Here is a 15634-nt window from a genome sequence, read left to right on the forward strand (position 1 = left end):
GATTTATTAAATCTTGTAATATTCCAATTGTCTACTTCAAAAACAAATGCTACAATAATACATTTGTAGTAACATTAACACAATAGCCAATAAACTCTATATTTTAAACATTCCCTTTAATATTTTATTAAATCATAAAGTCTATCATTATTAAGCATTTTGATATTTTAATATTTTATTAGTTCTAATAAAATTCTAGTTTTCTATTTCTAATACAAATACTACAATACTATCTTATGTACTTTTGCAGATCCTTTTTTTTTTTATAAATTATACATTACCCTTTGTCCCTAAAAAAATATTTCTTTTTCCCATCTTGTTTTATATCTTTATGGCTTTCCCCCACAATTTCCCTTCCTTTCTTATCCCACCTAGTCTTTTCACCACCACCCCCCTCCTAACCTTCGCCTTTTTGGCTTCCCCTCTCTGTTGTATTTCTCTCTCTTTTGCTTTCTAGCATTGCATTGGTTTTGCATCTCATTTTTCTCTTTCTTGGGTGCTTTTTTAGGTCTTAAGTCCTTTATTTTCCTTCCTCTCTTCCTCTTCTTTTTCTTAGTCAGATTTTTTAATTCATTAAAGATGGCTTCTTCTTCTTCTTCTTCTTCTTCTTCTTCTTCTTCTTCTTCTTCTTCTTCTTCTTCTTCTTCTTCTTCTTCTTCTTCTTATTCTTCTTATTCTTCTTCTTCTTCTTCTTCTTCTGTTTCCTCCATTTGTTTTTGTATTTGCTGATAAATAGAGTGAAAAGTGGGGAGAAGTTATATAGAAGATATAGAATGGTTAATAAGATAAGTAATGGTATATAAGATGAGCATGAATTTAATTGAAGTCCATACAAAGAGAGGTATTCTGGGGCCAAGCCACTTTCTAAAAAGAAGTTTTATGTTTTTGTGTTTTGTGTGTTTATGTTTGATTAAGAATTAATAAAACCTTGGAGGAATGTTAGACAAGAATATTTGTAAACAAGTCAGATGAAAATATTAATATGATGGTTATAAAATAGATGAATATAGAAAAGAAATGTAATTGAATAAAAGTAAAGAGAAATAATGAGTAAAGAGACTAAAGAGAAATAATCTTTGCTAAAAGATATTTATGTGTTTATAAGGAAATGGGATAAATTAGAATTATGCTGTATAAAATAATCTTTTATCTGCCTTGTAAAAATTTACAATGGAAAGAGGTTTTCTGTTTGTAATGTTTAATGATGTTTTGTTTATCTTTAAAACTAATAAAATTTGTTTCAAAAAAAGAAAAGAAATAGAGCTACTGCTTATCTGTTTTTAGGTTTTATGTTCTCATGTTAATAAATAATATTGACTGAAGAGTAAGCAATAAGTTGACCACGTTATGTGTATGATATTCAGGGTAATCTATAAAAGGTTTCTTTAAACTAAGTAGTGATCTAAATAGCACCTAGAGTAAATACTGGGATCTCAGTATTTGGTAATTTCTTGTTTCAAGCATTATCTTCCTATCTAGGAAGATCTAATATGATAGTTTTGAAGGACTGCCATCTTTGGGTGCCACAAAGGTGTGCATTTGTCCACTACTGTCCTTTTTCTCTAAAGCCTGTTGAAATTTAGGTAGGCTGTTGAGACTTGGTTGGTTTGGGAAAGCTTTGAAGTCTAAAGGTATGGGCAACTAATGGTTTGTGAGATACCAGACACCTCTACATTTCTAACTCAGAAGAAAGAGATCCATGGATGAAAGAGAACCACTGTAGTACTTTTGAGGACAGGAAAGGAAAAATTGCTACGGTATTAGGATCACTGTAATACTTTCTAGAGTAGAAAAGGAAAATTGCTATGGTGTTATACTGTATGTCTGGCAGTACACCATTCAGGTAATATGTGAGATTTTTAGTGCTTCCCTATTTCCTGCAGTGTTCAAGGTCAGTCTTGGTTTTATGTCAGTCTGCAGCAAATATATAAAATACAATCACATTGCAATATATATATAGTGATGGGCTGTTAAATTATCTAAATAGCTACCCTGTCTGCAGCAGGCTGGCAGAAGAAACAATGTGGATTTCCCAACCATCACTCTCTATACGATGACTCTATAAGCATTTGATTAAAAGATTGCTGGAGAATATTTTGTTTTGTTTTGGATTTTTAGAGCTATAAAACGTACCCCAATAAAATTATGGAATGCACTGAAATGATGCAGACAGATAAAAATGTAGGTTATTTTAAATTACTTGTATACAGATTTCAAAATAATTTTGTCCCATAATAAAACTTCAATTTTGGGAGGATACAGTACCAAAGGTAAAATAATTATGAGTTTTTCCTTAATAATTGAAAACAAAAATGCATTTTCACAATGTACAAAGTTAATGAATGAAAAATTAGATCAGATAGTTAAGAGTTTTTGCATATTGGCCTAAATTTAAACGAAGTTAATTGTAAGCATTGTAAACTTTGTAAGTATTCTCTTGGATACAAGCAGCATGTTTGTAACTAACAAAAAGCATTTGACAAATAATTTTAGCAGAATTGCTGCCCTTTAGGTGATTATTGCATGATTTCTTAATGGAATTATTATTTTTATGTATGTAAAACATATATCTTGATCTACAACTAAAATGCAGTTAATTATTAGCCTGCTTACTCACTTGCATAAAAAGAAAATCAGTATCATTTCCTGATTTTTTAAAAAAAATAACAAGCAAATTATTTTTAGTCATGCTGCCTTTCCAAAAACACTTTCCTTTTTTAAAAATTAAAAAGCAAGTGTCTTGAAGTTAAAAATGACTGAAAATATTATATTTATATCTCTAGAGAGTTAGGAGTAGAATTCTAAACCAAATATATTTCAGTTCAGGATATTCTCTGACTACTATACGAAAAAATGGCTTATTCATTTCATTTACATCTTAAAAGTTATTTCCATTTTTATTAAACTTTTTGAAAAAGCTATGTAAAGCCCTATGTAATGCCATTTGTTAATATGTTGTTTATAGTCTTAGTAGAGAATATTTTTGCCATGAAAATGCTGATTAAATCTGTTCTGTGACCCACAAATAATACAGAGTTTCCACCACAGTGGTTGTCATGCTTGAAAATGACAGGTAATGCATTATACTTGAGGTAGAAAGAAAATAAAGTATTTGTCTAGTGGCGCTTGTGGGCATTTCCATGTGGAGACAGAATATATATAGAAAATTAATGGTTCTGGGGCAGTTTCAGAATATTCATTGTCTAGTTTGACTTGCACTGTCCATGGCTTCATTTTTATGTTATCTGTGGTATGTTGAATGTGGCTAAATAGGCTTAGTGCTGTTGTTTATGATTTATTAGCAGATATGTCAAGGACAGTCTGTTATAAAACAAGTGATGGATTCATTGCAGTGGGAGCTGGGCAGACTTTTGTCAATTTGTTTGTTATTTTGCACATTAAAAAACAACAACTATGCCATTTTTCTAAAACAAAGACAAAATCTCCCTTTTGGAAGACTCCAATTCAAAGGAAGTTTGTGAAGAAATTCAACACTCTTTTTGTGTTTCAATTTGCCTAAAAAGCACCATTTAATTTGATGTTTGATGAAGAAAGCTGCTAAAAAGTTTAAGAAACCTAATAAACTATAAAATAGCACATTCACCTCTGTCATGTTCTTGTGAACCACATCACACTAAACAGGAAAAACTTCCAGCATATTCTATTTCAAATGGATATGTTTCAGTGACTTTGTTATTTATGGAAGTTAACTGAGGATGGAAAGAAAAAGAATAAAACTAATGTCAAATGTACCTTCCATTGAAAAGTTCAATATTTAAAATGGAATCAATGGAATTAGCCCACAGTTCAAGCTGTCATGAATAAATGTATAAATATAGCTCTCTCTATATAGCTAGTATGATATCTTTATAAAACTATTTAGTAATGTGTAAGACTCTGTAAATATGAAATATAGGTAAATGGCACTAGTGTTAATAGGCAGTAAAATTAGGTATATTGATTACTAACATCTGTACTATATTAGAAAATACAGAGCAGTTTGTATTTCAGTTTGATCCAATTTGGATTTATCTTGATAAGTTTTGCTTATGAAGTTATTCTGCTATTTATCTCTACAATGATGAAAAAAGGAACATTTCCTAATTCCAAATATAGAAAAAAATCTTAATGATAGAACACTTTATTTATATCTAAAGATATGTTTATTTCAAATAAATTGAAAACGTATCTTGGTAAAGATAGAAATAAAGTCTCCTGTCCAGGTCACAAAATGAATGCATCCCAAGTGGTTTTTTTTTCAAATAAAATGAAACATGCTTTACCAGTATCTTCTTCCAAAATGTTATTTCAAGTTAATATTTTAGTCTATAATTCTGGGAACTCTTGATATTCTTCCATCCAAGTGTAACTTGGTATTTTTAAAACAGCCATCATTAGGTATACGAACACTGCCTGCTATAAGATGGCTTTAATTTAGAAACATCTTCCAAGTCTGTGGTGGGAGTCACTTTCTGCTGATAATAAACCCACCATCTGTTATTTATTCTGCTCAAGAGCTGTAAAAAGCAATAGCATATGCAACCATTAAGATCAGCAATTATCTTCCATTCAGTGATGGGCCGCTTTAAGGAATTTTCATGGTGGCAGTAAATGCTTCTCTGTCAATCTTATATAAGAGAGGCTAGGGTAATGTGAAGCATAAGTGCATAAGGACACCATAGTTGCTGCTTTCATCCTGAAAGTGAGAAAGGTTGCTTGCATCCTTCTGGTGAGAGAAAATCAATTGCAGGAATGTTAGCTATCCCAAAAAAATAAAAGCAGCAAGTAATGTCAACAATCTCTGTCTTTGCTTCTCTTGGATGCTCCTGTTTAGGCAGACACACACTACAATCTTTTAGAAGACTTTCAATTTCATTATGCTTAGTTATGTTCCTGTGGTCTTCCATGACCTCTTTTTAATTATGGATTGTTTTATTTGTAAACTGTCCAGAGTCATCAAGGAGTTTAGGGAGCCTTGAAATTGGATGGGAAGGAAATATGGTGGCTCCATCTGTATAACTCAAGTACTGTCTCCTTTTTCAGAGGAACTGCAATGCTGCTAACTGTGCTCAGGAATTTGGGGGATAGGGTATGAATGCCAATTTGCATACCATAAAGAATGCTAAAACTCATTGTTTCATTTTCAGGAAAAGCTGAAGAATGATTTTTAAGTTTGGAAATGACACTCTTCTTTCAGACAATTATTTTGTTTCGTAGCAAAGCTTTAGAGAAATTTTCATAATGCTTGTCATTTGACAAGTGGGTTATCAGGTGCAAAGTAACTAGAAATAAATAAGATTCTAAATATGAAAGTTTAAAGAATCATGAAGTTGATTTCCTTAAAACTACAGCTGTTCAACATTCCTAACATAATTGTGTTTTGCTCTGTCAGAGTATTTCTAATGACTTTCTTTAGTGGCATGCAGTTTCTTTTAATACACTGTGGAGAGTTCACTCTTCATGGAACAGCTGGGTAGAAGAGCAATAGCTGTTTGTTTTTTTCTTATACATCAAAATGGACAGACAAATACTTTATTATAATTATATACCAGCTCAAAAACAAAAGAAAAATGTATGACAAGTAAAAACCACAGTAAAAGCCAATAATGATAAAACTGGTGCAATTGATGTGACATTTTTTACAAATAGTAAAACAAACTTAGGCATGTTAAGAAAAATTGGTTCACAGCAAACAGTTATATTGTACAATTAAGTACAAGACACATTTGCATAGTATAGTATTTGTTGATATGTTGAATTGTGATTATACAAATCACCTGAAAAGATCACCAGTTCAACTCCATTTATCAAATGACAGCTGGGTACTATCCACAAGCATGCCTAATGTGCACTATTAAAAATAGTTTTAAAAAGGGGCCCAACCTATACTAAGCCTGAATTGTATGCATTCAACTTTTACTTCCTCTCAAAACTGTATAATAGACAATTAACTGTTCTAATCAATTGTCTGGAACCTAGTGTAGATGGTTGGTAATGAAGGGAGAGGGAACAACCAAAAGTCAATATCCAAAACACTGTTGTTATTTATTTGTAGGACAGTTAACAATAGTTAGGAAACTAATACAGTTCAGTAAAAGTAGATAGAAATCCATTACAAATCCACAGCAGTACTGGAAGTATTTTTCATATGCATATCACATGCATAGCAGGCTATTTAACTCTGAGTAAGGTTCCTCAAAGAGGCCCTCCATGAAAGATAGGAGAGAATGATGCTGGGAGCAATTAACAGTGGCTGTCAATTTTTTAGGCTAGGATTGCCTCTCCCCTTTCACTCAAGACCATGCTGACAATTTTCCAAAGTGTAGTTAAACATTATTCTGATACCTTTCTATCCTGCAGGGGCAGGGTGGATGTGGTTCTGTTCCATGCATCACTCTTTTAAAAAAAATGATGGTGAAGAGCTAAAAAATAAGTTTATTCTTTCTTGTGTTGTTAATTGTCACCAGAATATCATTTATTTTTTCATATACTGCCAACTTCAGTCAACTCCTGAGGGTTTACGCATCACCTAATCTAGTTGATACAGTGACACTCGTGTGATATAGGAAGCCTGGTCAAATCAATAGATCTAGTGTAATAGTCCAATTCAAACATAAGACTTCTTCACTTGGATACTACCTTATCCAAGGCCTATGTCTTAACTGTGTAAAAGTACTTCTGACTTAACTACATCTGGGTATTCAAGAGTAAACCTGATTTTTTAAAGAGAATTCAGTTATGTCCAATACAGGTTGATAATCTGAAAATATATATCTGCCAACATGTCTATGGAGTTTCTCAATCAACCAGGTCATGTTATGTTATCCCAAAATCGGTGCTTCTTCATCTGGGTAGTCAAGGTACCTTTTAAAAAAGTTCAGTTGCCTTACAGGTTGAAACGAAAAATATCGCCAACTGTTCCACCTGTTTTTTTGGTCTTTGCTTCTTTTTTCCCCCTTTGGATGTCTGCCAACAATTTCTTTTCTTATGGATGAGATTAAGGTACTGTGCTTCATTCACTTCATCACCTTTTCTTAATTTATTAGCTTTTGATTTATTTCTATATTTTGATCAATGTTTATCAGATTCTTGCTCTTTATTCTGATCCAGTTCACCTTCACCTTCAAAAATATCTCCTTGAGGTGTGTATTGTAGCATCAATTAAGAATTCCAAAGGCAAAAGTACAATGGCCATGTAGTTTTTCTTGAAAAATTCTAGATTATATTAAATCCTTAAGAATACATTTCCAATGGATCATTTGCCTTCTCCTGTTTGATGTTTTCCAGATGCACTGGGTTATAATTTCCATCAAAACAAACCACCATAGACAACGAACAACAATAATTCTGGTTATGAAAAAGTCTATCTTGATTATAGATTACTGAAAATTATTCCTTTCAGTTTTAGGGAAATGTCAAAAGACCATAGAAAAAAGAAACTTGAAACCCACATGGCAAGATACTGAATAGCACTGTGTTAATTTATATTAATTTATATCATGAAAACTGCCTGGAATGCAAAAAGGAGAACTATGGTGGAATGAAAATAATATCTTACTATTGATATTATTTTCACTTTCACTGTTCTTTTAGAGAAGACTCAAAGTGGGCCTTCCGGTTTGAGCTTCTTCGGTGACAGACCGAAACCTCGTCTCTCCGAGGCTTTGATCCATGCTCGCTGCTGGAGCGCCCCGAGCCGGCTGGTTTCGGGGCTAAGCCACCCTGTAGAGGTGGTGAAGAGGGGGGAGACTGCCTGCAGGGTTGAGGAGAGCCACATCTCTCCTCCCCAGCTGGCCATTACTCCCTTTCCCGAAGGCGGTTGTAGCAGTGGTCAGAAATGGCCACCACAAAGAAGAGCTCGACTGGAAAAGAATGTGCAAGAGGAAGATAAGAAGAGAAAGTTTTGGTTGACTGGGTCAAACAGCAAAAACAACAAATAAGGTTCCCTGGAATTAAACTTAACAACATTGTTCCCAAAGAAGATTTTGAAGCTGCGAAGGAGAAAGAGAAGGGAAAGGATTGGGTTTTTTTTTCTTCCCTTCCTTATACTGACAGCTAAGAGACTTAAGCAAGAAACTGGAAAAAAAAATCCACTTTGACATTAATAGGCATCTAAGCTGAAAATAAAAGTCAAGGGGATAATAAAGATTTCTGGACATTTAAAAGTTTTTAAAAGCTGGAAAGGAGAAAAAAAAAGAATAGAAGGGCAGGATCTGGAAAAATGGAGGAGACTGCCTGGAATTAAGGAATGGAACTGTAAGTAAAAGGAACTTACAGTGAAATTTTAACAAGATTCCTCAAAGATACATTTTAATGGAAACTTGGTAACAAAATAATAGAACCCCAGGAAGAGAAAGTGGAAAAAAGAAGCGGGTAGAAACAGCCTTGGATTATTTGGATTACTTGATGACTTTTGGTTTTTGCATCTAGATGACTAAATTTATCTGGGTGGTTGTTTAAAAGTTTTTAAAATGGTATCACTCTTAGAAGAACTGAAAACGGAACTTAAAAAAATGGAAAAAAGACGCACAAGAAGGGAGAAGTTCTTTTGGCTTTGTGTTTCAATTCTTAGAAATTGAGATCTGGAACTATGAGAAGCAACAAGAAACACTTGCAGAACAAGATTGGGACAAAGAAGAAGCCATCTTTAATGATGAAATAATTTTAAGTGGGGGGAAAAAAGAAAAGGGGGAAAGAGAGTGAAAGGTTTAAGACTAGAAAAAACAACCAAAAAGAAGAAGAAGAATTTGAAAGATAAGTATAATATTAGAAAGCAACAGAAGAGGGGATTACAGATGAGAGAGTTAGAAGTAGAGAGACAAGGGTGTAAAAAGGGGAGGGAGAAGAAGAGGGGGAAGAAGGCAAGGAAAAGAAGTTGTAAAAGACAGAAACAAGAAATGGAGAAACAGGGAAAAGATATAAGGATTGTAACCATAAGTTTGTTTAGAGATAATGGGTGAAAATTTAATTGTAAAAGGGATTCTGCAAAGGTACATAAGATAGCATTGTTATATTACAATATTTAGAAAAATATGATGATGGATAAAATATTTATTGTAATGCAGTGGGATGTTTGTTAATAAATAAATGAATTAAAATTATTGAGAGAATTAAAAGGGAACGTTTTTAATTATTAGTAATGATTTATAAAAATATAAGTGAGAAATATGGGAAAAAAAGAATTAACTATGGAAAGTTTATAAGTGTTCCCAAGGAAGTATGATATTTAATTGAAAAGAAATGTTAAAGATGTTAAGATTTTAATGCATGTTAATGATAGAATTGAATTGGAATGGAATGTGTTTTATTTATATATATATATATATATATATATATATATATATATATATATATATATATATACATATACATATATACATATATATACATATATATATATATACATATATATATATACATATATATATATATATATATATATATATATATATATATATATATATATATATATATATACATATATAGTTGTATATCATCTGCCATCATAGCTTCTGTATGTGTCCTCATATACATATTGTTGAGTCTTGGTCTGTGTTACGGAGTTTCAGCAGAACACAGCAAACTCGAGACCATAAACACAGACCAAGATACAATATGGCACAGCAATAGGCTGCCCAATATCTATACATGGCAGATGGACTCTGCTGAAGCTGCAACAGAACTACATGACGGAAATACAACCAGCCATATATATATATATATATATATATATATATATATATATATATATATATATATATATATATATATATATATATATATATATATATTTCTTTTAAGAATATAGTGTCTATTTTAAGAATGTACCAAGCAGAATTTGATTGGAAGTTATGTATTATATTGAATGCTATAATCTTAAAGCTATACATTGAAGCTTAAATAAGAGCTTGAATGGATAAAATTAAAGGATATAAAGGTGTCATATTCTAATTGGTAACTACAAGGAAAAATTTGCTTAATAAGAAAAGATAATGTGAAATTGTAACAGGACAGACAAAAGTATAAATATAATGATTTGAATTGAGATAATTAAAACAAAGTTGAGAAAATTAAAAGAGGGGAAAAACTATGTAGAAAATATAAAATGGTAATAAGATATGGAATAGAATATAAAAATGAGCATGAAATTGAGTTTTGTGTCTGTATGAAGAAGTGATAACCTGGGACCATGCTATTTTCAAAAAAGATGTTTTATTTGTATTTTGTTTTTGTGAAAACCCAAATAAAATTTTCAAAAAAAAAAAAAAGAGAAGACTTGAAATAGCACAGTTTTATATTCTTTGAGTCTTATTTGGTTTATGCTTATTTCTTTAAAGAATAACCAACCTAACCTGAACCCAGACCATTTTCTGGGGAAACCCTGAAATAATCTAAACTAATACTGTAATAAAATTTAAACCAGAATCCAAGGCTGATTTAATGTTACATTCATAATGTCTTACGGAATATGAGTCAAACAAACTAGGAATCAGCCTACTGTGGACATTTATACTAGGTAGAAACTGCATATTTCAGTAACTTATAAAAACTGCATATTTCAATAAATTATTTACAATCAAAGCATTTTTAACAGTACATAGATTGCTAACATTTATACTTAGCAATATTTTAATGAGTAAACAACCCATGAAACCAATGGCATCAACAAATTTCAGTTCTTAGGGAGAATTGATGAGATATCAATTTCTTTTTTTTCTCTGTTGTTTTTATCTTCAACAGTTGGGATGATAGCAGTTCTGTTAGCAGTGGTCTCAGTGATACTTTGGATAACATCAGCACAGATGACCTCAATACTACATCATCGGTCAGTTCTTATTCTAACAGTACTGCTTCTTCAAGAAAGAATATACCCACCCATGTAGGTCTCACCTTCTTAATTTTCTGGCTAGGATAAGATATTTATTCCAGACAGCCACTTGGATGCTTTGTCGCTTTTTCTTAACATACTTGTTCAACACATACATTCTTTACTAGAGTGGTTTGAGGGTTGGAGTGGTGAGGCATTTGTTTATTTCTTTTGTTTTCTTTGTGTTTTCTTTGTGTTTTCTTTGTTGGAATTATAATAGTCCCAAGTCTCTTATGACATGTTATAGTTGTAATTAAAGCTTCTGGTATAGCCATGTCATAAAACCATGATGAAATAATTAATTGAATCAAAGCCACAAAGAGCCACCTTCTGTGCATGATCTTTCTGTGTGAAAAAACAGGCAACCTATTTCCTGATCAAGGACCTGTGGAGAATCATAAACACTGCTGGAGTTTAATGACATGATTACATTTTCTATTGATCACAGCACGGTGTTGCCAACAACCCAAGGCAAAGTTCTGTGCTGCATATGGAGGCAAGATTGAGAGTTAAAGATATAGCAGAGTCCTTTCTTAGCATATCACACTCTTGATTATAAAGAGAGTGTGAAATAACAACGAATCTCTGAGTAAACACATTTATATCATATGGCCTGTCAGTTAAGAATCAAATTCCTGTCAAACTACTTATTACAGTATTGACAGTTTTGTAGGCAAATTGAAAATCCTTCACAATTTGAATCTGAAACTTGCCTGCTAATTAAATATATGATCCTCATATTCTTAGGTGTAATGAAGAAAAAAAACCTCAAGAATTAGCATTAATTTTTCTTATGTATTATTAGTTGCTCTCAATGCTAAGTTAATAGCACCAGTTATACAAATAGCAGTCAAAGTAGAGTGATCAGCATTTTGAGGGTAAGATATTAAGTAAATAATGTGTACTCTCACACTGCACTGATTGAAATAAAAAATCCTTAATTAATTTCATTTCATGATATTTATTTTGGGTAGCTGAAGACAGATTCTGAAAAACGTTCAGTAACTGATGGAGAACCTTGGGGGAGCAGTGAAGAACTGAAGAAGCCAGAGGAAGATCTTGAGGCCAATCTTGACAACAGTGGCAAGTGGAGGAGCCATCCTTCTGGATTGCTTGAGGAGGCTGAGAAAGGAGGGCAAAAAGCTCTTCTTCCCATTTCTCAGACAGGCTCTTGGAGAAGAGGCATGACTGCACAAGTGGGAGCAACATCATCTAGGCACAAAGCTGGAGGAAGTACTATCAAGACACCTGGTAGGAAAGGCATTGAGAGTGTTTCATGTAAGACTAGTAGTTACCTAAGTTGCCTTAATTGACCTCAATAGATGGGAAAACTCCATGTTTAGCATCTGGGTATAGAAAACCAGTAATAGTGTAATATTAGATTTATTACACAGATAATTTGTATAATTGAATTATATCATTGGGCAATAGTTCAGAAGTATTTGGTGGGAAATAATGATAGAGTGTAATGTTGCCATATTTCCTTTGAAGTTATGGGATGGGTAAATTGGTTTTCCATGAGAGTGGACTCTCATTTCACCCTTCCTCATCAATTATTGGGTCTCCCTCTCCATTCAGAAGTCAAGACTCCATTGTGTCTGGCTATTTCCCTATAAATATCTTCTGACAGAAAGTTAGTTCTGCCTTCAACTTTCCCCCTGATATGTTGTTTACTGCCTAGTTATACCCTTCACCTTGAGAAAGGTGAGGTGCTTTGCAAACCCTTCAAAAGAGTTGTTTTGCAGCATTTGAAAGGCCATAGTGGGGCTCCACTCTTTATATACAGTATTATGAAAAACTGAAATCTCCTAGACATGGATTTCTGCAGCAATTGTGTTCTTTTTTAGGAAAAACAGATGATGCCAAAGCTTCTGAAAAAGTAAAAACTCCCCTGAAAGGAGCTTCCATTCAGCGTTCCCCTTCAGATGCAGGAAAAAGCAGTGGAGATGAAGGGAAAAAACCTCCTTCTGGAATTGGCAGATCAACAGCTACAGGTTCCTTTGGTTTTAAGAAAACTGGGGTCAGCTCTTCAACAATAATCACTGCAAGTGGAGCAACAATAACAAGTGGTTCTGCAACTTTGGGGAAAATGCCTAAATCTGCAGCCATTGGTGGAAAATCAAATGCAGGGAGAAAGACCAGTCTAGATGGTTCTCAGAATCAAGAAGATGGTGTCTTACATATGAGTTCAAAGACCACTTTGCAGTATCGAAGTTTACCACGTCCTTCAAAATCAAGCACAAGTGGGATTCCTGGCCGAGGTGGACACAGATCTAGCACCAGCAGCATCGACTCTAATGTCAGCAGCAAGTCTGCCAGTGCTGCTGCCACTAACAAACTGAGGGAACCTACAAAGATTGGCTCAGGACGATGTAGTCCAGTAACAATCAACCAGACGGACAAAGAAAAGGAAAAAGTAGCAATATCTGATTCTGAGAGTGTATCCTTGTCTGGTTCTCCCAAATCAAGTCCAACTTCAGCTAGTGCCTGTGGAACACCAAGTCTCAGACAACCAGGTTCAAAATACCCAGATATTGCCTCTCCTACATTTAGAAGGTAAATATGTTTTATGTGAAAATTGTGATTCTTGCCCTCTCTGTCCCTCTCAGAAGAGATGATATTCCATAGGGAAATTATGAAGTTGGCTTCCTTTGGGATCCTTGGAGGATCATGGTACTTCATGCTCCAACAGAAAAATAGAATTACACTTCCAGAGAAAGGCAGAAGATTTCCAAATGGCTTCCATAGTGTAAACTGATACAATCTCTCTCTTTCTCTTTGCATTTCTTTCTTCACTTACAACAAGCCATTTCATCTAATATGCAACACTCATACCACAGAAAAGCAAAATCTCCAGTAAAAATTGAATATGGTATATATGTATATATATATATGGTATTCGGCTTGGTTCGGGTATTTTCCCACGTCATTGTAGTTGTTCTTTTAAAGTTGTAGCAACCTTTCAGCAGAATCTCATCTGCAGATGAGATTCTGCTGAAACGTTGCTACAACTTTAAAAGAACAACTACAATGACGTGGGAAAATACCCGAACCAAGCCGAATACCATACATGTAAGTACCGCGAAAACTTAAGAATATATATATATATATATATATATATATATATATATATATATGTGTGTGTGTGTGTGTGTGTGTGTGTGTGTGTGTGTGTACTTCAGAGCCATACAGAGAGCAATCCATTGGGCAATTAACCAACAACAGTCCTAACAAAAGCTATAATTAGCAGTTTTACTAATTTTACTATTAAACTATTGTTTAATAGTTGCCTTTGCATTTTTCCAATTGTTTGATAATAAAACTTTTTCCATTATCAAAAAATATGTCTTGCACACTGTAACCCACCATTTAGAAACATTTGGACTTCCATCATGGCCATTAGTCATGGTTGATGGGCATAGTAGTCCAATTCATATGGAGATGGTAAAAGCTTCACTGAGATTTTTATAATCTTTCTCAGTTTCCACCCCCAATAGTAGAATTTAGGATTCTCAGTTGGGGATGTAGCAGGACAGATACAAATAATTCTTCAAACATAGTCAGATTTTGCTATTTCTACCAGAGTATAGCAGTGACTATGAACCTGAGTGGAGGACATAATTGTCAATAGCTATTAGTCCATATGCTTACATGTTTTTTCAAGTACTCCTTATAGTATTTCTAAGGAATTTGGTTGAGTCTTTTTAAGTTTATAAGGCTTGTCAAAAAGTAGTTAGAAAGAAATTCACATACTTCTTTTCATGCTGAGTTTTAGTTACATCTGTTCACTCTGTTTCCTTCCAAAATAATTCTGAAGTTCAGAATTGACAGTGACAATGTATCTAGGAAAGGTATGGAATGTAAGAAAAGGTATGTAGAAATGTAAGGAAAGGTCAAGAAGAAGAAGAATGGAAATAATAGTACATTGAATTAAATCATTTTACCAGAATATATACATTACAAGTTGCTTTGTTTCTCTATGCAGGGCTCATGAGAAATTCCTGGAAAATAGCTATAAGTATTTTGCTAGCAGCTAATGCTTAGCTGTGAAATATGTTGAAAACTTAGTTAAACTAGTTTTATTTTACTTATTCATCAAATTTTGAAACCACTCATCTTCCTTACAAAGGGAGTGAAACTATGACTGTCTCCCAATTTATATCTCTGCAACATTTAAAATAAAATGTTAGCTAACAAAATAATTTTGGAACTTCCAATTAGGTTGAAAGTTGGTCTGACATCTACAAATAGTTGCAATCAAATTTCTCTTTTTGGAACCTATGAATGCGCATCAAATGTTCAATGGACAGAAAAAATTAAGAGTGTCTAAATCTAATTATAAACAACTATTGCCATTCAGAATGCCATAATGGGACAAGAGAAAATCTGTATCAACATAATTTATTTGGTGAGGTCTACTACTGAATAGTTATCTATTCAAGAAAATATAAGTAGAACCCTGATTTTATTTACCTCTGGATGGCTGATAACTGGCTAATATAATACTATGGTATTAAAGATCCCATATATAGTAGAGTTGCAATTTCGTAACCTAAATAGAAAACTAGTGGATGAAAGGTCATTTAAAAAATAAATATCTCTTTATATGTATGTATTATAAATTACCTTCTAAATATCTTATTAGATACACAATGAAAGACAAGTTATACATTTTTAGAATCTGCCATGGATGTAATCACAAAAATGCTTCATAAGAAACTTTATGTCTAATTACAGTTATTGTATTGTTTTACTGGTTGCCAATGT

At 33.0% G+C, this 15634-nt stretch overlaps 1 protein-coding gene across 7 annotated transcripts in view; it reads left to right on the plus strand.

Annotated features, from left to right (window-relative positions):
• NAV3 (neuron navigator 3) overlaps positions 1-15634 on the plus strand; it is a 503910-nt gene that overhangs the window by 426297 nt on the left and 61979 nt on the right. For 4 of the 7 annotated variants that reach the window (XM_087968025.1, XM_087968027.1, XM_087968024.1 and 1 more), the window contains 3 exons: positions 10741-10825; positions 11842-12118; positions 12715-13423. In XM_087968025.1, coding sequence (XP_087824151.1) covers positions 10741-10825; positions 11842-12118; positions 12715-13423 — 1071 coding nt within the window. Of the gene's footprint in view, positions 1-10740; positions 10880-11841; positions 12119-12714; positions 13424-15634 lie in introns of all 7 variants that reach the window. The other 3 variants (XM_087968029.1, XM_087968023.1, XM_087968028.1) reach the window with 1 other exon arrangement.

The sequence above is a fragment of the Notechis scutatus genome, chromosome 6 (genome assembly GCF_049901735.1).
Source record: "Notechis scutatus isolate UNSWTSFEM ecotype Mainland chromosome 6, rNotScu1.2, whole genome shotgun sequence".
Lineage (NCBI taxonomy): Eukaryota > Metazoa > Chordata > Lepidosauria > Squamata > Elapidae > Notechis > Notechis scutatus.